Source organism: Triticum dicoccoides, chromosome 6B, assembly GCF_002162155.2.
Source record: "Triticum dicoccoides isolate Atlit2015 ecotype Zavitan chromosome 6B, WEW_v2.0, whole genome shotgun sequence".
NCBI lineage: Eukaryota > Viridiplantae > Streptophyta > Magnoliopsida > Poales > Poaceae > Triticum > Triticum dicoccoides.
This window is the reverse complement of record NC_041391.1, coordinates 679,232,205-679,249,007: the sequence shown is the minus strand read 5'-3', so window position 1 is coordinate 679,249,007 and position 16,803 is coordinate 679,232,205. Positions and strand designations below refer to the sequence as shown.

Here is a 16,803-nt window from a genome sequence, read left to right as displayed (position 1 = left end):
GATCATGGAGGTATACGACTACATGAACCGCGTTGATAAATGCTTTTGCTTAGCGATCTTCAAGGGTACAAAGATACACTCCCCCTCCCGTTGCTATGCATCACCATGATCTTGCGTGTGCGTAAGAAAATTTTGAAATTACTACGTTCCCCAACAGTGGCATCTGAGCCAGGTTTATGCGTAGATGTTATATGCACGAGTAGAACACAAGTGACTTGTGGGCGATACTAGTCATACTGCTTACCAGCATGTCATACTTTGATTCGGCGGCATTGTTGGATGAAGCGGCCCGGACCAACATTACGCGTACGCTTACGCGAGACTGGTTCTACCGACGTGCTTCGCACACAGGTGGCTGGCAAGTGTCAGTTTCTCCAACTTTAGTTGAATCGAGTATGGCTACGCCCGGTCCTTGTGAAGGTTAAAACAACACATACTTGATGAAATATCGTTATGGTTTTGATGCGTAGGTAAGAAAGGTTCTTGCTTAGCCTGTAGCAGCCACGTAAAACTTGCAACAACAAAGTAGAGGACGTCTAACTTGTTTTTGCAGGGCATGCTGTGATGTGATATGGTCAAGACATGATGCTAAATTTTATTGTATGAGATGATCATGTTTTGTAACAAAGTTATCGGCAACTGGCAGGAGTCATATGGTTGTCGCTTTATTGTATGAAATGCAATCGTCATGTAATTGCTTTACTTTATCACTAAGCGGTAGCGATAGTCGTAGAAGCAATAGTTGGCGAGACGACAACGATGCTACGATGGAGATCAAGGTGTCGCGTCGGTGATGATGGTGATCATGACGATGCTTTGGAGATGGAGATCAAAGGCACAAGATGATTATGGCCATATCATATCACCTATATTGATTGCATGTGATGTTTATTATGCATCTTATTTTGCTTAGATCAACGGTAGCATTATAAGATGATCTCTCACTAAATTTCAAGGTATAAGTGTTCTCCCTGAGTATGCATCATTGTGAAAGTTCGTCGTGCCAAGACACCACATTATGATCGGGTGTGATAAGCTCTACGTTCACATACAACGGGTGCAAGCCAGTTTTGCACACGCAAAATACTCGGGTTAAACTTGACGAGCCTAGCATATGCAGATACGGCCTCGGAACACTGAGGTCGAGCGTGAATCATATAGTAGATATGATCAACATAGTGATGTTCACCATTGAAAACAACTCCATCTCACGTGATGACCAGACATGGTTTAGTTGATATGGATCACGTGATCACTTAGATGATTAGAGGGATGTCTATCTAAGTGTGAGTTCTTAAATTTGATTAATTGAACTTTAATTTATCATGAACTTAGTCCTGATAGTATTTGCATATCTATGTTGTAGATCAATAGCTCGCGATGTAGTTCCCCGTTTTATTTTTGATATGTTCCTAGAGAAAACTAAGTTGAAAGATGATAGTAGCAATGATGCGGACTTGGTTCGTGATCTGAGGTTTATCCTCATTGTTGCATAGAAGAACTATGTCCTTGATGCACCGCTAGGTGACAGACCTATTGCAGGAGCAGATGCAGACGTTATGAACGTTTGGCTAGCTCAATATGATGACTACTTGATAGTTTAGTACACCATGCTTTACGGCTTAGAACCGGGACTTCAAAAACATTTTTGAAACATCATGAAGCATATGAGATGTTCCAAGAACTGAAATTGGTATTTCAGACTCATGCCCGTGTCAAGAGGTATGAGACCTCTGACAAATACTTCGCCTAAAAGATGGAGGAGAATTGCTCAACTAGTGAGCAAGTGCTTAGATTGTTCGAGTACTACAATCGCTTGAATCAAGTGGGAGTTAATATTCCAGATAAGATAGTGATTGACAGAGTTCTCTAGTCACCATCACCAAGTTACTGGAACTTCGTGATGAACTATAGTATGCAAGGGATGACGAAAAGATTCCCGAGCTCTTCGTGATGCTGAAATCAACGAAGGTAGAAATCAAGAAAGAACATCAAGTGTTGATGATTGACAAGACCACTAGTTTCAAGAAAATGGGCAAAGGGAAAGAAAGGGAACTTCAAGTAGAATGGCAAGCAAGTTGTCACTCCTGTGAAGAAGCCCAAAGCTGGACCAAATCTTGAAACTGAGTGCTTCTACTGCAAAGTAAATGGTCACTGGAAGCGGAAATGCCCTAAATATTTGGTGGATAAGAAGGATGGCAAAGTGAACAAGGGTATATTTGATATACAGGTTATTGATGTGTACCTTACTAGTGTTTATAGTAGCCCCTGATTATTTGATACTTGTTTGGTTGCTAAGATTAGTAACTCAAAACAGGAGTTAAAGAATAAACAAAGACTAGTTGAGAGTGAAGTGATGATGTGTGTTGGAAGTGGTTCCAAGATTGATATGATCATCATTGCACACTTCCTATACTTTCAAGATTAGTGTTGAACCTAAATAAATGTTATTTGGTGTTTGCGTTGAGCATGAATATGATTAGATCATGTTTATTGTAATACGGTTATTCATTTAAGGCAGAGAATAATTGTTATTCCATTTACATGAATAAAACCTTCTGTGGTCATACACCCAATGTTGATGGTTTATTGAATCTTGATCGTAGTGATACACATATTCATAATATTGATGCCAAAAGATGCAAAGTTGATAATGATAGTGCAACATACTTGTGGCACTGCCGTTTAGGTCATATTGGTGTAAATCGCAAGAAGAAACTCCATGTTGATGGGCTTTTGGAATCACTTGGTTATGAATCATTTGATGCTTGCGAACCGTGCCTTATGGGCAAGATGACTAAAACTCCGTTCTCCGGAACAATGGAACGAGCTAGTGACTTATTGGAAATAATACATACCGATGTATGCGGTCCAATGAGTGTTGATGCTCGTGGTGGGTATCGTTATTTTTTGACCTTCACACATGATTTGAGCAGATATGGGTATATCTACTCAATGAAACAAAAGTCTGAAACATTTGAAAAGTTCAAAGAATTTCAGAGTGAAGTGGAGAATCATCGTAACAAGAAAATAAAGTTTCTACGATCTGATCGTGGAGGAGAATATTTGAGTTATGAGTTTGGCCTTCATTTAAAACAACTAGACAATACCCCGCACGTTGTTACGGCACATTTGGTTATTAAAAATAGATACATCGAAAGAATAAAAGCTAAAGAAAGGGAAGGAAAACTGACATTCGGAAATCATGTAGCTCTAAAAAGCAGACATAAATTGAATTTAATTACAAATTATATTGCTGCTTGTGAGACCTGGCAGGAAAGTTGTCCGATAGAAAGATAAATTGGGCCGTGAAGAAGTAAAATAATTGTTTCAGCTAAACAATACCATATTGCAGGCAATAGGCATTCCATCTACAAAACTTTACTTGCAACTGATACTAATCCTATGCAAATAGGAAACTGTAATTTATCAAAGTTAGAATATCATGTCAAGTTTCACACACAAAAAAAAGAATATCATGTTAAGATAAATGGAGGTTAAAAATTCTTAGTAAACTTCAGTACATAAATAACGTGTATGACTTTCTATCATGAGGGAATTGCCAACCGGAATAATTAATGCAGAATCAGAATGTTTCTAGCACAACATAAAAATATGTTTCGGGTAATATTAAAAATATATGCCGTATGTATGTACAATTTTGAATTATATGAAATATATTGTAATATGTAGTTATGTACTCCCTCTGAACCATGATATCAGATGTTATTACAAACATTATATAATACATTGGTTGTAATAACAATATATGAATACATTGGTTATAATATGTTGTTATTACAAATAATATATTATAGGACTGAGGGAGTAACAAAGAGATGATGAGATCGAGAAGACTCATGCATGAGACTTTGCATAATCAAATTTATTTTCAGAACACTTTGCGTAACCACATGACAAAAGGAACAATGATGACTCGTTGACATAAAAAATACACATTATCTGTAAGTAGGTTTCTCCATCGGGTCCTGATTGCTAAACAAAGGTGAAAAATTTCTCGCTTGTACAGGTGGCTTGCTTCTTGCAACTACCGAGTATTCTTCCCCTGCCTCTTCCTCTACTCAATTGGGTGCGTATTTGCCGGTGCAGAAGATGGCAAATCCTATACAATTGGGAACAGGCCTTCAAATCCAAACGTGAGCGTACATTTTATCCACTCTCTTTTGTTGACCTACTGCCTTATATACCAACAAAGACGAATTTACCTGCAATTTGCATATTCGAATCAGATAAAAGCTTTCATCAAACCGAGACAGGTTGTGCCTCCTCCTAAACACGAAGCTTCAATGGATAACGCCAGCAGCAGCTCTGGCGCAGGCTAAACACAATGACCCAATTCTGACGCTTCCTTCATAAAAATTCTGACCCTTCCCTAATTCTTGATGTATGGCGGGACAGAGATGAAAAGATAAGCATGCATGTTATCTGGATGGAGAAACGGAGAACAAATTGCAAGGGCACACTTGATGATGGAATTTACTTGCTTGTAGATCCAAAGGTTTGACAAAGAAAGTACCCAAACGCTGCCTTGAATAGACGCTCGAGCAGAATGCGCAAGGGAGAACCTCCTCCTGTGAAACCCAATCTCCGATACCTGGACCACTGGAATTGGACGCCCACTTCCTCTGGCTGCTCCTAGTCTTGCTGATCGCTGGCTTGAACGCGCCTCATCATCGGCCGGATGGCCGCTTTCTCCCCCCCTCCCTCCGCCTCCACAGGAGTGGTTCTCTGGCCTCGACGGCATGGGCTACGGTGGTGTGGCGCCGTTGTGCAGCTCGGCCCGGTGCTCTTTATCCGCGAGAAAACATTGCTATTTCCAGTGCATCTCTCCAGCGTACAGAGGGGGAATTATATACTTGTTGGTAAAGGGCTGAAGATGAAAAGACAACATCCGCAGGTATCCATGACCTTTGGGCTTCGGAGCTACTAATCCGGTATGTAAGCTCCAATTTAATTTAGGAAGGTTATTACTGGGAGGGGAAGAGAGCTTTCACATAGTGGGACCTCCACGTGGCTTCATTAAATAGTAGGAAAAGCTATCAATCGATCAATTGTTCTTTTTTTCTCATCGAGGGAGGTTGTGCTTAGCTCTGTTAATTGAAAAAAAAATGACGTGGTCATGAGTGGGACTGCATGTGGTGTGACGTGGCTGGATGTGATTGGATGATGATGTGGCTATGCTGCATGTTGAGATAAATCAAATAGTGGGGGTGAACCTCTTAAGTATATAGGATGTGGAATAGTTTCACACCTCATGCCACCTGGAACACCATAGTGTTATGGTGTGTCCAAACGTCGTAACCGCACTTTATTAGATATGGTGCGATCTATGATGTCTCTTACCAATTTACCACTATCGTTTTGGGGTTATGCATTAGAGACAGTTGCATTCACTTTAAATAGGGCACCATCGAAATCCGTTGAGACGACGCCTTATGAACTATGGTTTGGCAAGAAACCAAAGTTGTCGTTTCTTAAAAGTTTGGGGCTGCGATGCTTATGAGAAAAGGTTTCAACCTGATAAGCTCAAACCCAAATCGGAGAAGTGCGTCTTGATAGAATACCCAAAGGAAACTTTTGGGTACACCTTCTATCACAAGATCCGAAGGCAAGATATTCGTTGCTAAGAATGGATCCTTTCTAGAGAAGGAGTTTCTCTCGAAAGAAGTGAGTGGGAGGAAAGTAGAGCTTGATGAGGTAATTGTACCTTCTCCCGAATTGGAAAGTAGTTCATCACAGAAATCAGTTCCAGTGATTCTTACATCAATTAGTGAGGAAGCTAATGATGATGATCATGAAACTTTAGATCAAGTTACTACAGAACCTCGTAGGTCTTCTAGAGTATGGTCCGCACCAGAGTGGTACGGTAATCCTATTCTGGAAGTCATGTTACTAGACCATGATGAACCTACAAACTATGAGGAAGCGATGATGAGCCTAGATTCCGCGAAATGGCTTGAGGCCATGAAATCTGAGATGGGATCCATATATGAAACAAAGTGTGGACTTTGGTTGACTTGCCCAATGATCGGCGAGCCATTGAGAATAAATGGATCTTCAAGGGGACGCTGATAGTAGTGTTACTATCTAGAAAGCTCGAATTGTCGCAAAAGGTTTTCGACAAGTTCAAGGTGTTGAATACGATGAGATTTTCTCACTCGTATCGATGCTTAAGTCTGTCCGAATCATGTTAGCAATTGCCACATTTTATGAAATCTGGCAAATGGATGTCAAAACTACATTCCTTAATGGATTTATTAAAAAAGAGTTGTATATGATGCAACCAGAAGGTTTTGTCAATCCTAAAGGTGCTAACAAAGTGTGCAAGCTCCAGTGATCCATCTATGGACTGGTGCAAGCATCTTGGAGTTGGAATATACGCTTTGATGAGTTGATCAAAACATATAGTTTTATACAGACTTGCGGTGAAGCCTGTATTTACAGGAAAGTGAGTGGGAGCACTACAACCTTTCTGATAAGTATATGCAAATGACATATTGTTGATCAGAAATAATGTAGATTTTTCTAGAAAGCATAAAAAGAGTGTTTGAAAGGAGTTTTTCAAAGAAAAACCTCGGTGAAGCTGATTACACATTGAGCATCAAGATCTATAGAGATAGATCAAGATGCTTGATAAGATTGTTTCAATGAGTACATACCTTGATAAGATTTTGAAGTAGTTCAAAATGGAACAATCAAAGAAGGAGTTCTTGCCTGTGTCACAAGGTATGAAGTTGAGTAAGACTCAAAACCCGACAATGGCAGAAAATAGAAAGAGAATGAAAAGTCATTCCCTATGCCACAGTCATAGGTTCTATAAAGTATGCTATGCTGTGTACCAGTTCTATTGTGTACCTTGCCATGAGTTTGTCAAAGGGGTACAATAGTGATCTAGGAGTAGATCACTGGATAACGGTCAAAATTATCCTTAGTGAGGACTAAGGAAATGTTTCTCGGTGATGAGGTGATAAAGAGTTCGTCGTAGAGTTACGTCGATGCAAGCTTTTACACCAACCCAGATGACTCTAAGTCTCAATCTGGATACATATTGAAAGTGGGAGCAACTAGCTAGAGTAGCTCTATGCAGAGCATTGTAGACATAGAATATTTGCAAAATACATACGACTCTCAATGTGACAGACCCGTTGACTAAAATTCTCCCACGAGCAAAACATGATCACACCTTAGTACTCTTTGGGTGTTAATCACATAGCGATGTGAACTAGATTATTGACTCTAGTAAACCCTTTGGGTGTAGGTCACATGATGATGTGAACTATGGGTGTTAACCACATACAGATGTGAACTATTGGTGTTAAATCACATGGCGATGTGAACTAGATTATTGACTCTAGTGCAAGTGGGAGACTGAAGGAAATATGCCCTAGAGGCAATAATAAAGATATTATTTAGTTCCTTATTTTATGATAAATGTTTATTATTCATGCTAGAATTGTATTAACCGAAAACTTAGTACATGTGTGAATACATAGACATACAGAGTGTCACTAGTATGCCTCTACTTGACTAGCTCGTTAATCAAAGATGGTTAAGTTTCCTAGCCATAGACATTAGTTGTCATTTGATGAACGGGAGCACATCATTAGAGAATGATGTGATTGACTTGACCCATCAATTAGCTTAGCACGATGACCGTTTAGTTTGTTGCTATTTGTTTCTTCATGACTTATACATGTCCCTATGACTATAAGATTATGCAACTCCCGAATTGATAAAATTGATAAAAAAATGACGTCAATTTCTAAGGATCTCAACGTGAACGCTCTTATTGCCGTTGGATTGAACGCAAACATCTTGCCGAGCGCTACTCGCAACGTCATCCCCAACGACTCGTTCGCGTTCACATCACGGGCGAAGTCGCCCGGACGGTTTTTTTCACTCGCACACCACATTCTCTTCTTCACCCATCCCTCACTATTCGCATCACCCTGTCACCCATTCCCCCATTCCACTGAGCAGGAGCTCGATCCCGAGCGACCTTGCCGCCTCTCCCGCGCCTTCGGCAACCGGCGAGTGTCGACGAGCGCTGCTAGGTTCCTTCCCAACTGCCCCGTGTTGCTCCTCTTCTCTCCCTCTAAACGTCGTCTCTCTCTCATTTGTCTTGTTCCTCGCTGTGTAGAATGATGTCGCCGCCATTGTCCATCGCCAAGAACGCCGCCTCCGGCAAGCCTTTCTCCGGATCCATCTGCCCCCCTGATATGCAAGTCCAGCCGCACGTGTAGAGTGATGTACAGCAGCCGCCGTCTCTCTATGTCGTGTCGTCGCTCTGGCATTCATTCTCAGTTTCATACAGAATGGAGGGACAAAAGAGAGGAGGTGCGGTGGGCTTGGCTCCTCGGGGTCGGATGGCGAGCAGAAAGCGCTGACGCTCGAGGATGAGGGGCATCACTCGGGAGCCCCTCTCTAGTAGGAGCTCGGGCGTCGCAGAGGCGGACTATAGAGGAGGAGATAAGCGGCAGAGCCAACACTGATGGATTGATGCAGCCACAGGGGCGGTGCACCCTACAGCCGCATGTTTGGGGAGGGCGCGATGGTTTGGGGTTTAGGGATGGAAGCTTTGTCCATGGGGATGGGTACCACGGGTATCGTACCTGAAAACACCGGGCATGGGTCTAATTTGGCACGATTTTGTACCGATGGGTAATGGGTATCGATACCTGCAAATTTTTTGGGTAGGGCATGGGTATAAAATTACTGAAGGAAATATGCCCCACAGGCAATAATAAAGATATTATTTATTTCTTTATTTCATGATAAATGTTTATTATTCATGCTAGAATTGTATTAACCGGAAACTTAGTACATGTGTGAATACATAGACATACAGAGTGTCACTAGTATGCCTCTACTTGACTAGCTCGTTAATCAAAGATGGTTAAGTTTCCTAGCCATAGACATGAGTTGTCATTCAATGAACGGGATCACATCATTAGAGAATGATGTGATTGACTTGACCCATCCATTAGCTTAGCACGATGATCGTTTAGTTTGTTGCTATTGCTTTCTTCATGACTTATACATGTCCCTATGACTATGAGATTATGCAACTCCCGAATACCGGAGGAACACTTTGTGTGCTACCAAACGTCACAATGTAACCGGGTGATTATAAAGGTGCTCTACAGGTGTCTTTGAAGGTGTTTGTTGGGTTGGCATAAATCGAGATTAGGATTTGTCACGCCGTGTTTTGGAGAGGTATCTTTGGGCCCTCTCGGTAATACTCATCACTATAAGCCTTGCAAGCATTGTGACTAATGAGTTAGTTGCGGGATGAAGTATTACAGAACGAGTAAAGAGACTTGCCGGTAATGAGATTGAACTAGGTATGATGATACCGATGATCGAATCTCGGGCAAGTAACATACCGTTAACAAAGGGAACAACGTATGTTGTTGTGCGGTTCGATCGATAAAGATCTTCGTAGAATATGTAGGAGCCAATATGGGCATCCAGGTTCCGCTATTGGTTATTGACCAGAGAGGTGTCTCGGTCATGTCTACATAGTTCTCGAACCCGTAGGGTCCGCACGCTTAACGTTCGTTGATGATATAGTATTATATGAGTTATGTATGTTGGTAATCGAATGTTATTGGAGTCCCGGATGAGGTGACGGACATAACGAGGAACTCCGTAATGGTCCGGAGGTAAAGATTGATATATGGGAGAGTAGTGTTTGATCTTCGGAAGGGTTCCGGAATTCACCGGAAGGGTTCCGGATGTCTCCCGAAATGTTTGGGTACGAGAACACTTTATTTGGGCCAAAGGGGAAAGCCCACGAGGATCTTGGAAAGTGCAAAAGGAAGTTTTGCAGAGACCGGAGGCTAGACGCCAGGAAACGTGACGTCTAGGGGGTAGACGCCGGGAACCCTGGCGTCTAGCCCTGTAGTCCATGTAGGACCCTTGCCTTTCGGGCAAAACCGACTTTGAGGAGGCTTTTACTCCAAGTTTCGACACCAGGGCTCAACATATAAATAGAGGGGCAGGGCTAGCACCAAAGACACATCAAGAAGCACCAAGCCTTGTGCCGGCAACCCCGTCCCCTCTAGTTTATCCTCCGTCATAGTTTTCGTAGTGCTTAGGCGAAGTCGTGTGGAGATTGTTCTTCACCAACACCATCACCATGCCGTCGTGCTGCCGGAACTCATCTACTACTTCGCCCGTCTTGCTGGATCAAGAAGGCGAGGACGTCATCGAGCTAAACGTGTGCTGAACGTGGAGGTGCCGTATGTTCGGTACTTGATCGGGGCGGATCGTGAAGGTGTACGACTACATCAACTGCGTTGATAAACGCTTCCGCTTAGCAATCTTCAAGGGTATGAAGATACACTCCCCCTCTCGTTGCCATGCATCACCATGATCTTGCGTGCGCGTCAGAAAATTTTGAAATTACTATGTTCCCCAACAATTACACCCATGGGTAACCCAATGGACACCCAAAGAAATGAAAGTAGCTCCTATCGCATGTGGGGCCAACATTCAGCTGCTATGGCCCAATCCTCAATCCCTTATTCCCTAAACCGGCCATAGCTTATAGGCTCGCATCTCCAGCTCGCCGCTCCTCCTACGTCCTATGGGACTCCTTGAAATAATAAAATCTTAAGTCATCACGAAGAGACTCTTGACCATCTCAGACCAGCGATTCCTATTTCCCACCACCGCCTCCCCACTATGTTGGGATTCCACCAACCGCTTATCATACCCCCTTGTTGCCTCCAATAGGCCATTCACCGGAGGAGACTGTTTTGGCACTTGACTGGTCGCCCATCATCACTTGAATTCTAGACTAAGTTTGTACATTTTGAAAATGTAAGTACTATATATTGTACCCACTGGATACCAATTGACTATAGGATACCCGATGGGGATGGGCATGGGCATCAATTTGTGACCACATACTATGGATATTGAAATGGATGGGTATAGAAAGTTGTTGTGGGTATGAGTTTGGGAAGAAGAGGGTTGTAGCCACCTATACCCTACCCATTGCCATCCTTATCGGGGATGGAGGACCATGCTAGTCTACTGGTGCCTCCTCAAGCGGGTGCGGTGGCCTTCTCGCAACCACGGCTTGAGCTCGACCACCCACGCCAAAGCACTGCACAAAGCATTTTATCCCTTCCGTGCAATCAGCATCCTGCTCAACCCCGTCGCTTCAATTTTTCAGTTAATTATCTGCAATTGCCATGCCATGACCAGTAAAGGCACAACAGAATTTTGTGATTACATTCCCTTTAACTCTTGTTAATTCTATCAGCAAATGCATGTCATCGAAGAAGCATATGTTTGCCATGACATGTTCCCATGGCAACTAATAGTTTAGATGTCAACTTATGTTTTTGATCCTGACAACTTCACATTATGTGTGTAGTTAGTGCTTGTAGCAGTTTAGAGATAGAAAGTTTTCATGTGAGCAACTTTGTCATCGCTTCATCAATGAGGTGATAATCATGTATGTGCCAAATGTTCATGGTGAATGTCACTGGTTTTTCGACGAGTGCTCATTATCGTGCACTGTTTGTTTACTTTCACCTCATGGTCGAACTCTTCTTCTATATGTTGATGACATGATCATCACTGTCGATGACCTTGAGTGCTTTTGTTAAGGCACGTCTTTGTGAGTAGTTTCTCATATCTGATCGTGGCCTTATCCACTACTTTCTTGGGATTGAGGTTTCCTCTACCTCAGATGGCTTCTTTCTTTCCCCCAAAAAGTATATCCAGGATCTTCTACTCATGAGCGCACTCTATCCCTATCCCTCAAGTGGATAGCCACACAACCAAAAGCATCCTTAGGGAAACTGGCTATCCCTATCCCTCAAGTGGGTAGCCACACAACCAAACACCACCTTACTCATGCTACTCCTACTCATGAGCGCACTCTTGAGACTCCCATGGAGCTCAATGTTCACCTCCATGCTTTTGATGGTGATCCCTTCTCTGATCCGACATTTTATCGTCGTCTTGTTGGGAGCTTTGTCTATCTCGCTGCCACTCGTCCGCATATCTCTCATCATGTCTATATTTTGAGTTAGTTTGTCTCTTCCCCCACTTCGTTTCACCATGGTCACCTTCTTCGTGTTCTACAATATTTCGTGGCATGATCTCTCATCATTTTTTTCTTTTCCCTCTCCAGTTCCTTACAGTTTCATGACTATCCGGATGCTATGTGGGCTAGTGAACCCTCGGATCGTCATTCACTTTCTACTTACTGTATTTTTCTTGGTGGTTCTTGACGGCAGATGCGACTTGGTTATGGTGGTTACTCTAGAAGTTTGGTATGTCCGTTACTACACCGGCTATAGTATTGAAATGCAGTACATGTCTATCAGTATTGCGTCTGGAATATCTTTACATCGGAGCTAAGGTAGTCATTTGATTCCCTAAAAGATATCTAAGTAACTAGAACAATGCCCGTGCGTTGCAACGGGATATAAATATTCTAGTATGTTAGCTTCTGATTTACTTGCCCATAATATGTGATTGTGTAAATAAATGTTCATTAAATTATGTCCAAAATTTATCTTATATTTTGATCAGAAGTGATTTATCTGCCCATGGTATGCGATTGTATACATAAATGTTCATCAAATTCTGCCCATGATTTACCTTATATTTTGGTAAGTACATTAAACTGAAATTAGTTCAGAAGGTATGTAAACTAAGGTGATTGATTATTACACGGAGAAGGTTGGACGAAGGGGTGGTGGGAATAAAGGAGAAACGGGAACCTTACGTTCTTTTTAGGTAGTATATAGAGATATTTTGATCAGAAGTTTGGTAAGTAAATTAAAGTGAAATTAGTTCAGAAGGTACGTTAATTAAGGTGATTGATTATTATACAGGATAGTGTTGGACGAAGGGGTGGTGGGAATAAAGGTGAAACAGAACCTTACATTATTTTTAAGTAGTAGAGATTTGATCAATGTTTGACTATAATCAATTGTGCAGCTTTCTGTACAACCCGTCTTCAAAAAAGAAAAATATTAATAGTTACAATCATTAGCTATGTACATATTCACATGGTGCTTCTTGATGTTTGCTAGAGCTTCTGTTTCCTTGGCAAAGGTCACTATGTACACCACCAGCAGGCTCTGATTATGACAAAATGAAAATTGTCAGTACCGGTAGAACAGACAGTGAAACAATGACAAATTGCAGCATGACAGTAGTTAGTAGTGACTGATTTGGCAGAGCACCTCCCTTTGCTTCAGGAAAAAAGCAGAGGACTTCTCAGTTCTAACCTGTTATATCGTGTTCTTTTTGTTTGCCCGGAACATGAGAAGACGATCTCTGTATTGAGCTGAAATTGTAACACGAGAAAAAATATTACCCATTATTACAAGGATTACACAAAACATAACTGTTAATTAATCTTTGTTGATCAAACGTGAAAAAATTGCAACACAGGGAACGCGTAAAATTTATCTGTGCAAGTCATGAGCAGCTTACCGGCATCTTTATAGCGTTCCTCAACAGCAGCAATAAGCATACCACGCACCAAATCAAACTCCTGGGCTTCGAAGCAAGGCTGGTCACCAGGCCTACAACAAAATGATAATGATGTGAATGTGTGCTTGGAGAAACACTTAATTCTGACAGGAACCTATGGAAGTTATTTTTGCCATCTTACTTGTCCAGTCTTGTGTGCTGGATTTGGTCAGAGTTCACGTAACTCCCAGTTGGCTTTGGTTGTATAACTTTCAGGCCGTTGTTGTACGCAATACGCTTATTGACTTGTATAGGAACCTGAGGGCAAAGATAGAGCAATTTGAATTAATAAGTATAATAAGGTTCCATGAAGAAACAGAGCACCAGTTTCGTACTTGAGGAATTTTGTTTCTTTCAACAAAGGATAATTTATTAATATCAAGACGATATCAGTTACGCCAACAATATCAAGACATAGTCAGAAACTTTGAGGATGCGCATAGCCAAAAAAAATATAACAACACGGAGGAGAAAATAAAGTGAGACGGCACGAACAACAGCACACAACAAGTAAACTGGCAGCAACACCGTTTACCGCCCTTGACTTACACGGATGGCGAATGGCTTTCTCTACTCACAAATCATACTATTCAGATCATCTATGGTGCACAACCGTTAAGGTTGCAAAACAAGATCTTCGAAAATACAAAATAGAAGTTTTGGTGATTGGGCGAGAAATCGGTAACTCTGTTTTTTCCTGTTGTCTGTACAATGTTCAATAGAGTATATACATTACAAATCCCATCAGGCCAAAGAGGTTAAGACAACAGCTTCAGTTGCGAGCAATACCTATAGTTGAAAACCAAAATATTATGAGCAGTTACTCAGTAACATAGATAAATGCATACCTTGCACCGGAAAGCAATGTTGATGGCATCTGATGGCTTGAGATCAAAACTAATAGTCTCTTCTTCATTTCCAATCTGGATACCATGATGTTGTACTTAATTACTTCAGAGGTGATCATAATTCTTATTCAAATGACGGTGTATTTTCAAGTGGTGTTACCTTTGCAAGATACAATCTAGAATAGTAAGCATCATGCACCATTTCTGTAATCCGCACCAGACGTACCTAGAAAAGGAGTATATAATCAAAGTACTGGATATAGATACTATTATTATCAAAAGAATACATATATACCAGAAAATATGTAGTTCCGACTATTTCGTATTAGACTCACCGTATATCCCATCATTTCAGTCATCTCCTTTACCACATTATAAATCGTTGGCCTTGGCTAGAAAGTCCCAGTAATGCAACGCAGTTCAAAAACAGAAAAAGAAAACCCGGTTAAAACCGTAATTATATTATGTGGGTGCTAATTAGTATCTGGAGAATTTATTTTGTAGCTAAAGCAGCAAAGTCTTACAATCCGAATGTTCCGAAGGGCGGCCAGTAGCATGATACTTGGTGTCTCCACTGGAAGAGGCAGCGTGGGCACATATCAGTAATACTAATTGCGCAATCAGAAAAGCATATGTAGAATTGCAAAATGTGTCCAGGCAAGGCAAGAACAGGTACATACTGACAATAATGGGGAGCAGAAGATCGCTTCCATCTTCCATCTTGAGCACGATAGCATGGTGAGGCGTGGAATCGCGCAGCCTTAGCACGCGGGGATTGTTCTGGACACATCTAAGGTTCCTTCCGTCGCGCATTCTTATCACAAAACCATCCGACACGCATCTGAGCTCGACTGCGAAAACAGATAGTACAACCAATCACTGAACCCGCCAAAGCGAACTACTAACCAGAAGCCAAAATTACTCAGAATCCTTGTAATAGCACAAGAAACTTACCAGCCTCCATGACGCTGGAGTCGACGAACTCCTCGCCGCTGGCGTCGAAGTTCGCCGGCGGGGCGCCGTCCCCGTCGGACGACGAGCCGTAGCCACAGCGAACAGGCCAGGAGCTTGTGCCGTGCATGTGCTGCTGGGTCGGGGCGCCGAAGAACCTGGGCGACACGCCGTCGTAGCCGTCACCTGGCGAGACGCCGCCACCGCAAGAAGCCCTCCTCCGCATGCGCACGCGCCTCAGCAGCTGCCCGCCGATCCGAGAGCCGGAGGTGAGAGCAGGCGCAGCGCAGCGCGGCAGGATCGGCCCGCGGATGACCTCCATCCCCTTGGATTATCAAGAGCAACACCGAAAGAACGTTGGGATCGACCACCGAGATCAGAATATCCGATCACCGGCGAGATGATGAACGGAAGAAGAGGGGGCGATCAGCTGAGCTTACCGGCGCTAGCTGCCGGATGGAGAATGGATGGGGTGATCCGCGCCGAAGAAATGGTGATCTTTTTGCTGGGAGAACCGGCTCGAATTTTTTCAGCCAATTGTTAGTGAGATCCTTATCGCTAAGCGTAAGCTCTCCGGTTTTATGGCCGAGAAGCGGTTGGATGCCGTCGCCGTGAAGTTGACACTCTCGCCCGTATGACCTGTTCGTCAGATATTTTTTTTTGAACGAAAGGGACCTTCCCCCGTCCCATTTTATTGAAAAACGAGGCAGGCAAATCCTCGGAACAGCCTGGGCATTCGGGTTTTTGGGTTTTTCCGTTTTGGTTAATTCGGTCTGTGGGTATTTCGGGTTTACAAAAAATGAGAACCGAATATGCCTTTGCCTACATGGATGACCGAACATATATAGACCGAAAAAGATCATCCGGTTTCTTCGGGTACCCAAAAAAAGTGATCTTCTGCGAAGGCAGGCAGCGACTCCGTGCCAGCGACGTGGCGGGAGACGATAGCCAAGATAGGGGGTGAGGGGATGAGAGGCGGGCAACACCGCGCCCACGCATTGTGGTAGCAGGCCAAAGATGCGGCCGCAGGTCACGGATAGGCGACGATTTACTAGGAATGCTTGAGCGGAGCGAGGCCATGAATAGTCGAGTAGTTGAGCATGATGATGATCTAGGGCTCGACTGGTTCGGCCGCCAATTTTCTTCAAAAAATTCTTGTTGTTTTCTTATATTTTTCCTTTGGTTTTCTTCTATTTTTTCGTTCTTTTTTATTTTGGTCTACTTTTTTTTCTCATTGATTTTTTTCATTTTCTTACTTCGGTTTTTTACTTTTGGGTTTCTTTGTTTGTTTTTTTTGTCTTCTTTCTATATCTTTGTTGGCTTCTTATTAGTTTTCTTTCTTTTGAACACAGATCTACTTTGCTTTCTTAGTTTTTTTCTTCTAATGGACTTATTATTGGATTTTTTGTCATTTTTTCTGTTCTTCACCCTTTTTCTTTGATTTTCCTTTTTTTTCATTGTAATTTTTTCGGTG

General features: G+C 42.4%; 1 protein-coding gene across 1 annotated transcript; it reads right to left on the bottom strand.

The window, feature by feature from the left end:
- Nucleotides 1-12,936: 12,936 nt before the first annotated feature.
- LOC119323963 (bifunctional nuclease-like) lies at nucleotides 12,937-15,914 on the bottom strand. The gene is made up of 11 exons (XM_037597677.1): nucleotides 15,770-15,914; nucleotides 15,333-15,654; nucleotides 15,059-15,229; nucleotides 14,903-14,952; nucleotides 14,714-14,770; nucleotides 14,539-14,604; nucleotides 14,379-14,453; nucleotides 13,673-13,788; nucleotides 13,492-13,583; nucleotides 13,284-13,342; nucleotides 12,937-13,133 (listed from the first exon to the last, which is right to left on the bottom strand). Exons 2-10 carry the CDS (start codon nucleotides 15,649-15,651, stop codon nucleotides 13,287-13,289), a joined length of 1,002 nt encoding a protein of 333 aa, XP_037453574.1. The 5' UTR covers nucleotides 15,652-15,654; nucleotides 15,770-15,914; the 3' UTR covers nucleotides 12,937-13,133; nucleotides 13,284-13,286.
- Between the last annotated feature and the right edge of the window lie 889 nt (nucleotides 15,915-16,803).